This window comes from Strix aluco, chromosome 1 (genome assembly GCF_031877795.1).
Source record: "Strix aluco isolate bStrAlu1 chromosome 1, bStrAlu1.hap1, whole genome shotgun sequence".
Classification (NCBI taxonomy): Eukaryota; Metazoa; Chordata; class Aves; order Strigiformes; family Strigidae; genus Strix; species Strix aluco.
This window is the reverse complement of record NC_133931.1, coordinates 105,389,255-105,405,115: the sequence shown is the minus strand read 5'-3', so window position 1 is coordinate 105,405,115 and position 15,861 is coordinate 105,389,255. Positions and strand designations below refer to the sequence as shown.

Here is a 15,861-nt window from a genome sequence, read left to right as displayed (position 1 = left end):
CGTGCTGTTTCCCCAGTACTGTCAACCCCATTAAATTCTCAAGTGAAAGACCAGAACCTTCAGTTGAGTACCCCGTCACAGGACTCAAGACAAAGAAAAATTACAGATAACTTTTGAAATGTTTGAAGGATTTGGCACTTGAAATTTGATTCTCCCCTATCTTCCAAAAAGAAATTTTCTCTAATATGTTTTTTTCTCTTAAGCACCATAGTTTTGTTTAAAAATATCTTACTCTGCCATGAAGTTTCTCATTCAGTTTTGGTTCTCTGTGTTCAGTTTTCTTCACTTTCAGCCACTGTACCAAAGGCTTTATAGTCAGTCCCTAAAGATTGAAACATTATAATAAATACACAGGAATATATCTTAGACTATCCTCCAGCTGGACATTGTTAAAGAGAAATAGAGCATTTTTGTGTGTTATATGGTGGTTCTCATACTTCCTCTGTCCCCTTTAGAAGATAAAATAATCCAGTACCCTCAGCTCTTGTTACAAAGCTTTGAAAAGACACCAACCACTGGGAAAATATATCTTCTATAAGAAAAATATGGTAGTGTTTCCTGTACCATTGAATGTGGTATTTTCTGCACATATCAGGACTTTGTGACCACAATTAAACTTTCTATAATAAATTATTCACTGACCTATCTCCATTTAAATTAATGTGTTTTTTTCATTCAGAAAGTGCTATTTTGTTTGTATGATAAATACTTTCTTGTCCCACTGCTTACTGTTATATTTTAAAACAAGGACTTAGGCTCAGGTAGATCAACTTAATGACTGTATTTGCCCATATAAAGGACTGTTCCCTATAGTTATTCACATGAGGTGAAGGATGTTTAATCAGATATTAACTTGAGCACTATTAATACCAAGCAGCTAAGACTGAACATTTTTTAGCACAGAGGAAATTGTGTTTTGTCCCTTGTGGTGTCATATGAAAACATAAAATAGGATCTTTGTTACTAAAATTACAAATTCAATTATGCTTTCAGTTCAGTGAAACAATATGCAACCTTCAGCTGAGAACTGCTTTAAGCGTTTGTACTTTTGGGGGACTCCTTCTCCTTGCAAGAAGCATGCTTAGGAAGTTGAATTACCTGGAAAATAACAGTAAAAAATACAACAATGATAGTTGTGCTGACAAACAGGTTTTTCTCATGCACTTTGTCCTTATCCAGAAGTGCAACCAGAGCAAAAGCAACTGCTCCACGTAGTCCACCATATGACATCACCACCTGGTCTATTATCTCCAGCTGGACCATTCTGTAGTGGTTAAGAATCCATGTCTGTAAAACTACACCTAGAAAAAAGAAATGCCAACATGTCTAGAAACATCCTCACGAAACATCAATATCCCAACCATGTGTAACAGAAATGGTACCACCAGTCTGCTTTCATAACAAATTTTCCACACCATCTACTTTTCCCACTGTATTGCTACACTGCCAAGGAGGGCAGGCCTGCATGGTACCTTTCCCTTTACATTTAGCCAAAGGAATCCAATGAAGCTTCTTCTGTGAGACAGTAGCTCTGCTGAGAGTGCTGCCCTCTGGCATAGGCAGCACAGGTGAAATTCTGCTGTGTGCTGACCTTTGAAATTTGCAGTTGAGAAAGAGCAGAATTTCTAGCACCATAGTCAGTGATATGCACAGGTTCTTTCAACAGAAAGAGAAAAGGGTTGAAACAATGTTGGTTTAGGGAATAAATGTGGTACTCTTTACAAGTCACTAAAAATTATATTTATGTCATTGTTTTATGGAGGGTTGTGCAGTTATGCTAACACTGTCTTCAGGCCTACAGTTTAGATGATGCCTGCTGTAGACCTAAAGCTCTAGAAATCACAACATCTCCCAGAGCTCCCACCATGCAGAAGGAAAACAGCTTCACTGCTCCTGAGAATGGCACAGCATGTGTGTCCCACTGCACCAGGCCAGGACTATTAGCCAGTGCAAAAGAGTTCTTTTTAGAGAACTTTGAACTTGTGCTAAGGGAAGTGTCTTGTGTATATCACTGTAAGCAAGACCTCTGGTGGAGGGGACCTTGAAAACGAATTCATGCCACCAACCTGACTCCTCCAAGGGTATGAGAGCTGCAATTATGTAAGGCCCAATATTATCAGGTCTTTAGTAATTTATCAGTGTTTAAGCTCAATTACTTTAATGGATGCATATTGTTATTGCTGAATATCTACTATTTATTGATCAAACTTATTACAGGATTGTTAACCACTCATTCCAGGAATAAAAGTGACAACTGAAAACTTGTTTAAACACTTCATGCACATCAGCGATTACTGAGAGGTGGCTAAATGAACAATGGCTACAGACTGTTTAGAAAGGACATGGAGCTAGGCCCTTCATTCAGCCCAGGAATCTCTAGACAGAATAATACAGTGTCTAGGAAAACTGCCAGCCAGATAGATGCATTACCTTTTATTTGAATTTAATTCAAGACAAACAGGTAAATAAACACATTTAATTTATTCCCAGATGTAAGTACATACACCAAATCACTATGTGTGTTACTCTCTAGAAGTATTTCAATCTATGCCTTTTTTTCAATTTTAGCCCCTCTGCTATTTCACAAAACAGTTAAATAGTAGAACTACATAGTTGGGCAAATCATCATTGGTATTTTGAAATGTTTGCAAACGTATAAGCCCAGTAAATTGACAGTAGGTAATCCCTACTTGCCACAATCTTATTTACTCAGTTTTTCACCAGTCCCTGAGAATTATTTCTTAAGCCAGTGAACCTGCAGTGTAATTATGTACGGTCTTACATCACTGTGTGTCTCAAACCTGAAGTCAACCATAAAATTAGCTTAAGACAATCTCTTTATTACCAAATTGAAAGAGCTGAAGGAAAGAGGTGGCTGACAGGACTCACATCTTTTGTTAGGATAAAAGCTAAAGAACAAAGTCCATTTCTCTGGGAGATTTTCCCAATACCATGTGCTGGGTCTACAAATGTTAGCCACTGGGTGATTCATGTTAACTGCTGGGCTAGTCATATCCTCACATGTCATCAAAAGTGAAATCCTACTATATTTTCAGCATATGATAAAGCTTACTGTAGAGATCTGCCCTCCTACCCCAAAACCAACCATAAATTCAACCGTAAACCATAAATTGAATATTTTAAAATGAACAAGTCTAAAACTCGAAATTCTGTTTTGGTTTTTTTTAGAAGAATATGTGATTGCATTAACAATACAATGCAAGGACAGGAAGAAGATCATTCCCTTACCAATTACTCTATATACTGAGATGAAGAGCAGAGTCAACAGAATAAAAGCTGTATTCCAAGTCCAGATGTCTGGATTTACAGCTGAAATTCCCAGAAACATGAAGATAATAGTTTCTGCTCCACTGGCCATCATTTTCATGGTATATCTGACAGTTGTAGAAGATTGTTCAGATATGTTAGCCTTGACATATTTCTGACAGCAGATGCCACAGAAAGTTATCCTAGAAAAAAAAAAGCAGCAATTGTTCAGAAAATATTTGTTGTGACATTTAATATTATTTCCATCTGTCTGTCACATAGTGATAAAAACCCACCACTAATTCCTAAGAAAAAATACACTCAGGAGCCATTGTGGAGTCTAATCGAGGTAAAAAGCATATCTCAAACATTCATCCTGAGGTGACCCCAAGATGTCTGAAGACAGCATTTCATTAGATAGTTACAGACCTTAATTGTCTTCAGGTTACCATACAGCTTTACATGCAAAATTTTAAATCAAGTTTACATTAGCCATAAACTAATGATCTGTTGGCAGTAAGATTTTCAGATCTTGAATATACTCACTGTAGCATCTACAAACATAACAAGTAAAACTGAGGAGAAAGGTATGCCAGGAATCAATGGATACTAAAAGAAGAAAGACCACAGAGCTACTCAAACCAAAACAGGCAAGATTTAAGCAAACCTTAACAGGCCAGTCAAGACAGTGAGAGCAGCAAATAATAGATATACACATGATGCCTTAGAAAAATATTGTTTTAATTACAAATAATAAGGAAAGATGTCAATACAAATGGACAACTGTTAGTTATTAATCACAAAGAGGAAAGAATCAAGTCTGTATTTTGCAAAGGAAGTTCTCGTGTTGCACAGCAGATACTGGGAAACTTGCATTCCTTTTCAAGGCAGAATGACAGTATTTGCAAACTATAATCTACTGCAGTGTGAAGATATTAATATTCCGCATAAGCTTCATGAGTGTCATATTCTATATTTGTCCTATATAATTTAGGTCTCTCTTTTCAATGTTTTTAAAAACCATATTCCCTTCTCAGTCCCTTCACAGGCAATAATAAAAAGAGACTTACGCAAGGATAGCGGAAAGAGAAAGCATCTCTGCTGTGAGGTAGGACAGGTAGGATATGATGAACACAAATCCAGGTTCAATGATTCTCACATGCTTGGTGAAACGACTGACCAATGAGAGCAGAAATGCAAAGAAAATGCCAACCAGTGTCCCACCTAGGCTTACCACAAAGAATGACACTGAAAAACAAAACCAAACACAGTTTACACAGTAGAAATATAATGGTTTGAAATAGTTCTCTTCTACTGTATGGCCAGCAAATCAGAGAAAATTTTGGAGGACACATCAAAAATTATTACTAACATGCAACAGCATGAATTACTTTTGAGCACTTCGTATGTGAATGCAGCATTCTGTAGAACAAAACAAGGTTACTTTCTGTTAAGCCTCACAATTTTAGGCTTATTCAAAACCCACTACATTTCTCTGAACAATTTTTTCCCACGTTCTGTAAACAAATGCTTTTCCAAAACCGTATTATAGAATATACCAAAGTCACTGTTAAAATATTGATTCATAAGATAATGTAGTATCATGTCATGCTTGGAATGGGAAACAATAACTAAATTTTTAGTTAAATAACATTTCTTGATACTCACTGGCAAACATTACTTGATGGCAATCAGTGATAAGGAGTGAGAATGCCTACCTCAAGTTTCCTGGAATGCAGGGAGAGCATAGGCTGAAACTAAGGACATGTTATAAAATACAAAGAAAATATGTATAGCTGTCAAGTTTGGTGGTCTTAACAGCTGAACTCCACATCTGTGGAGCCTCTTCAGAAGAAAACAAATCTGATTAAGTTTCCCAAATATTCAGGAATATTCACTTATTTATTTTGTTAAGATATTCGTCTATGCCACAGGAGAGTGGGAATATGAGTGACAAGGGAAAGGGCTGCAAAATAACAGTTATTGATAGCATAATAATAATATTTTGTTTAAAATTCTGCATATGTACATCAGTGGTGTGATATGGAATTCAATTCTACGCACCTATGCCTTTGGCACATTCAGTCCCCGTCACACTATCTTGACCTATTGTAACAAAAGATTCAAACACGTTGTACAGCACCTGAAAAGAAAAGCAGACTAACTTAATATTTGTTCCTGAATTAAGCCTATTAAAATAATCTCATTATGGGCCCCAACTTTATGATTTCTGAAATTATGTATGACTGAGGGAAATTCCGTGTGGAGGGAGATTTTGCAGATTTTTGAATTTTTCAGAATGGAAAGAGTGCAGTGGAACAAGAAGAAACAAAAAGTTTTAAAAGAACAACTTTCCATTTCTCATTTCAGTATGATTCCTATCTATAAGAAGCACTGTTACATCTAGATGTGTTTTCTAAAGAACTTCTTCCTCTAAAATCCATGTATTTGGCAGATTTATTTAATTGCAAAATAAATAAGATAATTATGCTAATAATAAGATACTGGATTGAAATAGGTTGAACATACATAAGTTGAACATAAAAGAGAATAAACTATAATAATTGTACTAAAGCTTTTAAAATAATTGACTAACAGTGATAGTGCTGAAAGTGAAGAATTCACCTTATCCATACCCCTGCCTAAGGAGGTTTGTGTGAGCATCATTCTTGACACATGCCTGTCTGATCTATTCTTAATTCCTCCAGTGATGGAGGAGAAATTTACTATGGCTTTCTCAGCTTTTCTTGTTGCAGCTAAGCTTGTTAATTCTTATATTTACCCCAGTCATGGCATACAGGTTGCTTTGTTCTGTAACAGTAGTCTTTTACATATTTACATTTAAAGAATGCTACATCATCCACTTTCTTCTGTCCTCCAGTCTTTCATTTTTCAAGGTAAGAACTCCAGTCGTTTCAAACTTTCTCATAGGTTATGCTTTCTGACTCTTGATTATGCTTAATCTTCTCTTCTGGATTTTCTTCAACAATCAGACTTTCTTTTATGTGTAGAGTGAGTGTTTGAATTCATTTCACACTAACAAACACTCCTTTCCTTCCAAAAGCCAGTGATGTTGATACTTGAGTTCATCAAGGGTTTATTTTAGTATTTGTTTCTGGTAATACCCCAAAAGTACTAATGAGACTGATATCTAAAGGCAATTAGGTTTCTCTGGAGGCCCTAAATGGCATTTCCAAACTCATGTGAACAGTTAGGCTTCTGTCAGTGACCTTACAGTACCTTGCTGTCTTGGTTGCAAAAAAATAAGTCACTGAGTCTAACAGACCCTCCTTTGGAGTTATGCAGTAGCCGAAATAGGAGATGATCCAAGAAGCAAAGTGAAGCTCTATAAATCAGTTGCATAGAATCTTTCTGCCATAGGACTTCCTGGTCCCTGCCACTAGCACTGTACTACAAAACTACAGTATTTTTTTCTGTATTTTATTCTGAGAAAAATTTTGTGTGAAAAGTGTTTCAATCAAAATAAAAACATCAGTAGAAATTTGGTATTGTTTTAAGTCTATTAAGTTTTTCTTTTCTTTCTAAATGAAAAACCCAGAAATTAACGTTACCAAAAAAACCCAAACCAGACCAGAAACTTTCTAAAATGTCACACAATTTTTCCCAAATTGTCTCTTTGTTATATATCTGTTTGATAAACATCTGACTGAAGTAAAAGAGAGGGAACAAGCACTTTGGCAAGTATTATCTCTCTCACTGTCTATATATCTGAAGTGTGCATATAACTAATAATGGAACTAATTTCAGTAAGTTGTGAAAGCCTTACGTGAACAGCAAAGGCAAACAAAACATACACACCTGAAACATCATTTTAAATGTTTTTATGCTCATCCAACCCAGAACTGTATATTTTTATGTGACTTACAGGCTCCAAATAGCTTTCATGCTCAAATCTTTGCAATACAGTGTTTGTAAGCAAGACAGAGAACACCATGAGCTATGCTACACTAGCCCATGAGTAGATACACACAGATGATACAGTATTTCATTTAAGGGGAAAATACACTTCAGAAGAAATGCTCTAGAGTTTGGGTGACTTTGAGACATCTAATTTACTTACCACAGTTACAGCATCATTCAGAAGCGATTCTCCAAAAACAATGATGAATAGAACTTCGTTGACATGAACTTCTTCAAACACTGCGAGAACAGCTACAGGATCCACAGCAGCAATTAAGCTGCCAAACAGGAGGAAGTCCAGCAGTCCAGTATTCAGGTGGCCTTCAAAACCAAAGCAAAGTATAAGCAGAGACAGCTTTGTATTATCTATAGTAATGACAGACTGTGATATTGCAGATAGTGCAAAATCCTTGAAAACAGGGATCCTAAGGCATCAACTGGAAAGTATGGTACAGAATCACAGAATGGTTTGGGTTGGAAGGGACCTTAAAGATCATCTAGCTCCAACGCCCCTGCCATGGGCAGGGACACCTTCCACTAGACCAGGTTGCTCAAAGCCAACCTGGCCTTGGACACTTCCAGCTTCTCTGGGCAACCTGTTCCAGTGTCTCACCACCATCACAGTAAAGAGTTTCTTCCTTATAGCTAATCTAAATCTACCCTCTTTCAGTTTAAAACCATTACCTCTTGTCCTATCACTACACTCCCTGATAGAGTCCCTCCCCATCTCTCCTGTAGGTCCCCTTTAAGTACTGGAAGGCCACTATAAGGTCTCCCTGGAGCCTTCTCTTCTCTAGGCTGAACAACCCCAACTCTCTCAGCCTGTCCTCACAGGGGAGGTGCTCCAGCCCCCTGATCATCTTCATGGCCTCCTCTGGACCCACTCGAGCAGGTCCACATCCTTCTGATGTCGGGTGCCCCAGAGCTGAACACAGTACTCCAGGTGGAGTCTCATGAGAGCAGAGTAGAGGGGGACAGTCACCTCCCTCGACTGCTGGTCACACTTCTCTTGATGCAGCCCAGAATGCAATTGGCTTTCTGGGCTGCGAGCGTACATTGCTGGGTCATAGTCAGTTTTCCATGCGCTAATACCCCCAAGTCCTTCTCCACAGGGCTGCTCTCAATCCACTCATCCCCCAGCCTGTATTTGTGTTTGAGATTGCCCAGACCCATGTCCAGGACCTTGCACTTGGCCTTGTTGAAGTTCGTGAGGTTTGCACAGGCCCACCTCTCAAGCCTGTTTAGGTCCCTCTGGATGGCACATCCCTTCCCTCCAGTGTGTCGACTGCACCACACAGCTTGGTGTCGTCAGCGAACTTGCTGAGGGTGCACTCAATCCCACTGTGCATGTCACCAACAAAGGTGTTAAACAGTGCCAGTCCCAGTACAGACCCCTGAGAAACACCACTCATCACCACTCTCCACTTGGGACACCAAGTTATTGACCACAACTCTTTGAGTGCGACCATCCAGCCAATTCCTTATCCACTGAGTGGTCCATCCATCAAATCCAGGTCTCTCCAATTTAGAGACAAGGATGTCGTGCAGGACAGTGTCAAAAGCTCTGCACAAGTCCAGGTAGATGATGTCAGCTGCTCTTTCCTTATCCACCAACATTGTAACCCTGTTGTAGAAGTCCATCAAATTCATCAGGCACAATTTGCCCTTAGTGAAGCCATGTTGGCTGTCACCAAACACCTCCTTATTTTCCATGTGTCCTAGCAGAGTTTCCAGGAGGATCGGCTCTATGATCTTGCTGGGCACAGAGGTGAGACTGACTGGCCTGTAGTTCCCTGGGTCTTCTTTTCTTCTCTTTTTAAAAATGGGGATTATTTTCCTCTTTTCTAGTCATCAGGAACTTCATGGACTGCCACAACTTCTCAGATATAATGGATAGTGCTTAGCCATTTCATCCACTACTTCCCTCAGGACCCGTGGATGCATCCCATCAAGTCCCATGGACTTGTGCACTTTCAGGTTCCTTAGATGGTCTTGAACCTGATCTTCTCCTACAGCAGGAGGTTCTTCATTCTCCCAGTTCCCACCTTTGTCTTCTGCATCTTGGGCAGTGTTGGTGAAGACTGAAGCAACAAAGTCACTGAGTACCTCAGCCTTCTCCATATCTTGGGTAATCAGGTCTCCTGTTTCCTTCCAGAGAGGGCCCACATTTTCCCTAGTCTTCCTTTTATCACCTACTTTTATAACCTATTGTTTGGAAACTACTTAACAAGTTCTGCATTGTGTCAACTTGTATCCTACAAGGTTTGTTGAATCCAGCATTGGCCCATGTGGATCAAAGTTGATTCTGAGAGCAGTACAGTCCTGTTCTTGTGGTAAGGCACTTGAGACAAGTATTTCCAGATCTAAACTGGCTTTGTATTTGTGTGTGGTATGGGTTGTCTAACTTGAGTAAATTATCTCAGGGTAACAGAACTGACAAGATGGTAAAAAGAATATACCAGCACTCCTGAAATAAAAATTCCAAAATACTTCATGCCGCAGGCCAAATTTGACTCTTGGTCACTAAGAAGTGCTACAGTGGGGCTTAACTGCATTCAGTACAGTTAAACACCACTTGTGACCTCGTTATGCAAGTAGACATTCATTGATAGGTGTAGTTAAGCCACTTGTTCACAAATTATGATTCATGATGCCAATGCTTAATTGTCCATGAGTGGACCATAAAAATAGGTGAAGGACTAAAATGTACCTCAACATGTTTGTGTTGTAGTCCCTTAGAAATTTTGGCAATGATTTCAAAGGTTTTGGAACTACAAAACTCTGGTGACAAAGTAACCCTTTTTTTTTTTTTTTTTTAAATCTTCTTTCAGTTATTAAGATTATTTTGATCAGTTATGCAAACAGACTGAGACAAGCATCAATATAATTTTAAAAGTAACAGAAAAGGAGGAGCCACAAATATCCCTTTGCTCAGCTTCCTAAATATCTTGCAAAATTTACCCTCTTTATGCAATCAGGAGTGGTATCCCAGTCATTTTTTCTGGGGAACAGATTTCTGAAAGGCTAGAGAACAGCAAAATTCCCTTTGTATTCATTAATGGATGGGGGAGGAAGCAAGGTTCATTAAGAGGCGATGAAGCCCAAAATTATATGAGGAAGAGCAAAGAAGGAATATATTGGGAGGTCATTCATTAGAACACAGTGCAGAGGCCCATGCCCCAAATTAATAGAAAGTTCTGTCAGGCATGATTTCTACAGATGAGGGAGAAATCCATCTGATTAAATGATTTGGAAGCATGAGTCAGACAATGACAGTCAGTAGCCTTAGCCTGTAGATCAATATTGCCTGTAAGGTACTTCCGGAACAACATCGCAACTCCTCTACAAGAACTCTTACAAGATATATTTTCAAATCCAGAATGTTTAGTGCTTGGAAGGTAATTGAAACTGAACTAGATTCCAAATATTTTGATACAAAATGGCGTGGGCATTTTTACTCAAGAGAAGGATGCTTACATGGGCAGCTAGAGACAGGAGTAGACAACACCCTTTTGTACACAATGGCCAGTAATCTGGGGGAGCTGCAGAAGTACATATTCTCTTAACTGCTGTCTGACAATCAGAGCATCTACAATGTTTTCCATAAAGTTTATAAGGGCCTTGGTAAGGCCCTGAAAACAGAAATTTATAGTTTGCACAGACCTATAAGTACTTTATATTTTTGAAAAAATAAATAGTCTTGTTCACTCTTGGACAACTCAGGCTGTGAATGAGGACTAAATCTATCTGGTTTAGTGCGAGGGAGGGCTTGAAGCAGTGAGCTGAAGTCTGTGCCAAAAATTCTGAGAACAGCCTTGAACCTGAATCTAAGTAATGTTTCCATCAAATGTTGTCCTTCTCTGCCATGCTTAAGGAAGGAACAAGCCCAATGACAATAACTATCAGATATCAGGGTACAATAGAAAGTAAGCTTTTAAAATAAATAGGCTCACTGAGACTGCTTATCTTTTTTATATGTTACCAATTATAATCATTGGTACATTCCTTGAAGACTTGCAAAGCTGGTAAGCAAATATTTATGGAAAGGTTAGGACACATCTATAATTCCTACAAAGCAGTGTCAAGAGGCATGGAGTTTCTAAATCAGACTTTTATTTAGACTAGTTATATTTCGAAGTGATACATGACCACTGCTTCCTCCAGCTCACCAGAGTCTGGAATGACTAGCTGCCAGCAGTGACACCTGAGCAAGGTAAGTTCACTGAGCCCAGTCTAGACTTCTACGCATACTCAGCATGTTGTCACTATGACCTAGATTGTACATGAAAAACTTTTCTAAGCATCAGTCACAACCACAATTATTCCACAGAGAAGTTCTGCATGTGTTAGTTCTCCAGCAGATGATGAACAGTTAGGTGCAATCAGCCATGAAGATTTAGGGTTAGATATTTCTTCCGATTCTGTGAAAGCACACTGGTATGGCTGTTAGTTAATAGACGAGGTGCTTATCTTTTAATTTCACGTCTAAAGAAGGATTTCTTTCTAATTATTACCTTCCCTTTTTCTTCTGCAAATTATACTATCTATAAGGATATTGAATGCAAACAAAGAGATGCTTTTATGTTTATTTATGTAGGAAATCTACGTAATCCAATTTGGATTATGCACTCTCATATTGATGGACAGTACTACAGGCTCATTCAGTGTTAAAGTTGGAAGTAATTTGGTTTTAGTTCATCTCAGTCTGTAGTGGATATATATTCCTACATTTTAATACTACTTTTAGCATTATTCACTCCAATTGTAGAAAAAGTGGGTAGAAACAAAAATATGCCATAGAACTTCAACCAGAGGCTGCTATGAACTCTTCTAGAAATTGAGTAACTCACTGTTCTCCTATCCTCAGCAAGTAACAGCAAGGCTTTTCTCAAAGTGTGGTGCTCAGATCTTGCTGACATCTTGGAGGTCAACACAATGTGTTTAGTGGATTAGTAAGTATGTGTCATGTAGATATTTTAAAGTCCTACTTAGCTTTGCTGGAGAATGACATAGTTTGAATCAGGGACAGGCTTCTCTGGCCTTTTCCATAGCTGAAATTAGAACTCTAGTAGGTTATTATGTGTCTTGGTAGTAAAGACAGGTCCCCACAGTATAGCAATTAATGCTCATTCTAAACATTTAAATTCACCAGGCATGCCAGTTTATTGTTTGCCTTTCTTAACATCCCTATTTCTAGCTTGTATAGCTTTAGCTGCGACCTGTGGTGGGGGCTGATTCTCCTGTTTAAGCTCAGAGTTCTAGTATATACTGTCACCTAACTAAGTTTTGCATAATGATGAAGCAGAACATGTAGCTATCAAATCCAGCTTTTACAGTTAGTCAAGAATTGTTTATGGATTTGGAGGAGAGCAAGAGATAAATGGGTTTTTCACTTAAAATTTTTGGGAAAACACCTTTTCCGTTTCACATGTCATAAGGAGGTCAATTCTCTTCCTTTAATTATTTTTATCAACATATTCTTCAATGTAATTATCATTCATTATATTTCCCAGAACAGGATGTTAATAAAATATTTTTAGTCATATTTTTAAACTGTTCCAAGCAGCTTGGATATTAAAACAACAAATCCTTGTCCAATCTGTTTCAATAGCAATATCCCTTTGTCACCTTTTTTGATCCCGAAAACCTGTATTTAACTATAAATGTGAAATGGTGGATGCAGTACATTGTGCTTACAGGCTGAAAGCACATAAAACATCTTACCTACTTATAAAAGTCAATAGTGTCTGCATCTGAGCTATCACCTTTGTATCTTCTAAACAAAAACTATTACTTACAAAATGTGAGTTTAGTAAAGTAAATATCTAAAATGTAAGCTAAATCTTTCATAGATGTCTGTATTACAAACTTCTGCAGTTACATAAAATGAATCTCATATGAACAAGTCTGTGGTCTAGTTTTTCCAGACTGGGATTTTCCAATAAGGACAACACAGATTTCCCTTAAAATGGATGGAACAGATATCCCAATCTTATGCTCAGTTTCAAAGAACCCAGCCCCAAATTCTGCTATTTCCCTGTGCTGGACAATGGGAGCAGTTTTTGAAGCTGAAAAACTCTACTATGTTCTCTTCTGTAATAATCAGCTAATAGTTTAATTCTTCATCACAAAAATGGTCTCTGCAATATCTGCAACTTCTGACCTTTGAGGCACTCTTTTTATCTGGACTGAAAAGGAAGTCTGTGGTAAATTTGGTAAATTGCTCTGAGTCGATTTTGCACCAGTGTGTTTAGAGAACAACCTCATGACTAGCTGTTGAGCCTTTCATACAACACAACGTACCCCTTGTGGTCTTGGAGCCGCTCACTCAGTCTAGGATCTCGGCATTGGTTGCCAAGAAGAGACTGGCAGAGTGCACAGGCACACCAGCACACTGTATATCTGTACTGCTCTCAGCAGCACTCAGATGTGGCCTGTAACGACCTTCTAAAACTCACTAACCTAAGAAAATTCTGTCCTAGAAGGGCTCCTGAGCTTCTTCAATAGAAACACTAAAAAAGCATAGATAAGATGCTTATTTCAAAACACATGCAATCCACATACGATGTAGATTATTTTTCTTCAGGAGGCAGTACATAGCTTATGTGCATGCCACACCTGCTGAGGAGGTTAAGAATTGCTGTTTTGTGCCTCTTCTACCAGCCCCATGACCTTATATTGTAGTATAATTAAAACAGAGTTCACCTTACATGTGCTACTTGGCTCTGTAAGTCTTCAGTTACAATTTCCAGCCTCAGAAGACAAAATAGAGGTGTCATGCATACATACCCACTCAGCAACCATTGCTTACTTAATATTAATGCTGACTGAAGGAAGACAGTTCCATTGCACAGTAACTTTGAAGGTTTCTATCACAGCAGAAAGAAATAAGCCCTTCAGAGTGTATTTTTGTCCAGGGGCCCATTAGCAGGATGAATCCTGAGCTTTATCCTGAGAGTGTATGCACACATTTAAAGCAGGATAATGAGAGACACAGCTTCAAGTCCCTTTCATGCTTGCTTCAGAGAAGATTTCTCAGATCATTCTTAAATTTGATAAAAATACTACAAATGGCTCCCATTAAAATTGGAATTTTCTGCTGAAAAGGGTTGTTAAGTTGTAAAGTATCACCCATCTAACAGCTGGCATACAGTAGCATTCACAATTGTGCCTCCACAGGTCAAACTTACCCATTATTCCTGTCAAATAGACACCATAGAGAGATAAACCGGTTGTGGCAGCATTCCAGACTGTCCCAATAACAGCATACAAAAGGATGGAACCAAGATTTCCAAAGAACAATCTATTTGGCATAAAATATCCAGCATCCAAAACAATGGGGGGCAGCAAATAGAAGAAAAATACAGTTGGTGTAAGGGTGAAGGAGGCAATGTGATCTGCTGCCCATACAATGCCACCGAGGAGGAGACCAAGAACAATCAGCAGAGCACTCTCTGGAACCACCCGAGTGACTTTGTGGGACAAGTGGAAAACTGCAAGGAAAGAGAAAAAGTTTGTCAGAATTGGAATGGAGAAACAATTTGAGCAACAACTGTCATTAGCTTGCAATTCTGACTTCACAGACTTCCTGCTTTCATTGTTATTAAACCCAAAACACGCATGGAATGCATGGGATACAGACAATGTCAGAACACAGCCACTTATAAAATAAAATTAAAAGATTGATTTTCAGATTTTATCCAGCATATTTCAACTTATATGAAAACAATATTCCATGACATTTATTTCCTTTATTGAGTTATCTTCTCCATACAAAATCTGTCTAGGGAAAGGTGGTGTTCTGTGCAAAGCAGTAAATGCAAAACTGAAAAGAAATGGTAGAAGTGCTGGAAACGCATAACTTTATGGTTTATTTCTGTATCTAAAAATACGCATCTGACCTCCCAACATTTGAAAAACTCCCAACTTTAAAAATTATCTGTTTACTAGCAGGTTTATTGGAGGATGAGAGAATAATGCTGGAAGAAGAACTAGGTTCAAGACAACTCTTTTTAAATTTATGAAGAATATTGTATGACAATGTAGCCTGCAACAGGAGTAGAATGGAGCTGCTACTATGGAAGAACCCTTTTGGGCCTTTTCCTCAAAATCTCCTCACTAAGGATTTCAGTTACTTCAGAGGCTTTCTGGAGGAATGGGGGCTTTAATGGTGGCTTCTTCATATATAGATATATTTGTGAGAAATGGTTTTGCAACAGGCTACTTTCTTTTGTATAAACAGTGTCATAAAATCTGTATCTTACAGTAGTATGTCAAATCTATTAAAAAAGATGAACAGTATATGGTATCTATTATAGAAAAACATGTAATGGTATGGTGTGGTAAAACTATTAAACTAGCCAATAATTAAAGGGAGAGTGCCATGAATGAATCTAAAGAGACAGAAGGATGGCAAGGCCAAAACATCAAAAATAGACTGTTCAAGATGACAGAAACACAAGTAAGACTGCAAATACATGTGATAACATATATTTATAGTGCACTTGTTAAGTATCAGATAAAAGAAAAAAAAGCAGACGGAAGAACAGAGAGAAGTCAAGTCTACAGAGAAAGATGGAACATGAAAAAGGAGGAGGTGGCAAAGGTGTTTGATAATAAGGAAGCACAGGTGTGCTAATTGACTTTCTTGAGATTTCTGTGAGCTTTTCCTTC

At 38.2% G+C, this 15,861-nt stretch overlaps 1 protein-coding gene across 3 annotated transcripts in view; it reads right to left on the bottom strand.

Moving 5' to 3' along the window:
• Positions 1-15,861, bottom strand: part of SLC9A3 (solute carrier family 9 member A3) — a 60,874-nt gene that overhangs the window by 19,806 nt on the left and 25,207 nt on the right. For all 3 annotated transcript variants that reach the window (XM_074830182.1, XM_074830202.1, XM_074830192.1), the window contains exons 2-8: positions 14,379-14,681; positions 7,349-7,509; positions 5,332-5,410; positions 4,338-4,515; positions 3,250-3,470; positions 1,099-1,301; positions 233-322 (exon numbers count right to left, since the gene is read on the bottom strand). In XM_074830182.1, coding sequence (XP_074686283.1) covers positions 233-322; positions 1,099-1,301; positions 3,250-3,470; positions 4,338-4,515; positions 5,332-5,410; positions 7,349-7,509; positions 14,379-14,681 — 1,235 coding nt within the window. The remainder of the gene's footprint in view (positions 1-232; positions 323-1,098; positions 1,302-3,249; positions 3,471-4,337; positions 4,516-5,331; positions 5,411-7,348; positions 7,510-14,378; positions 14,682-15,861) is intronic.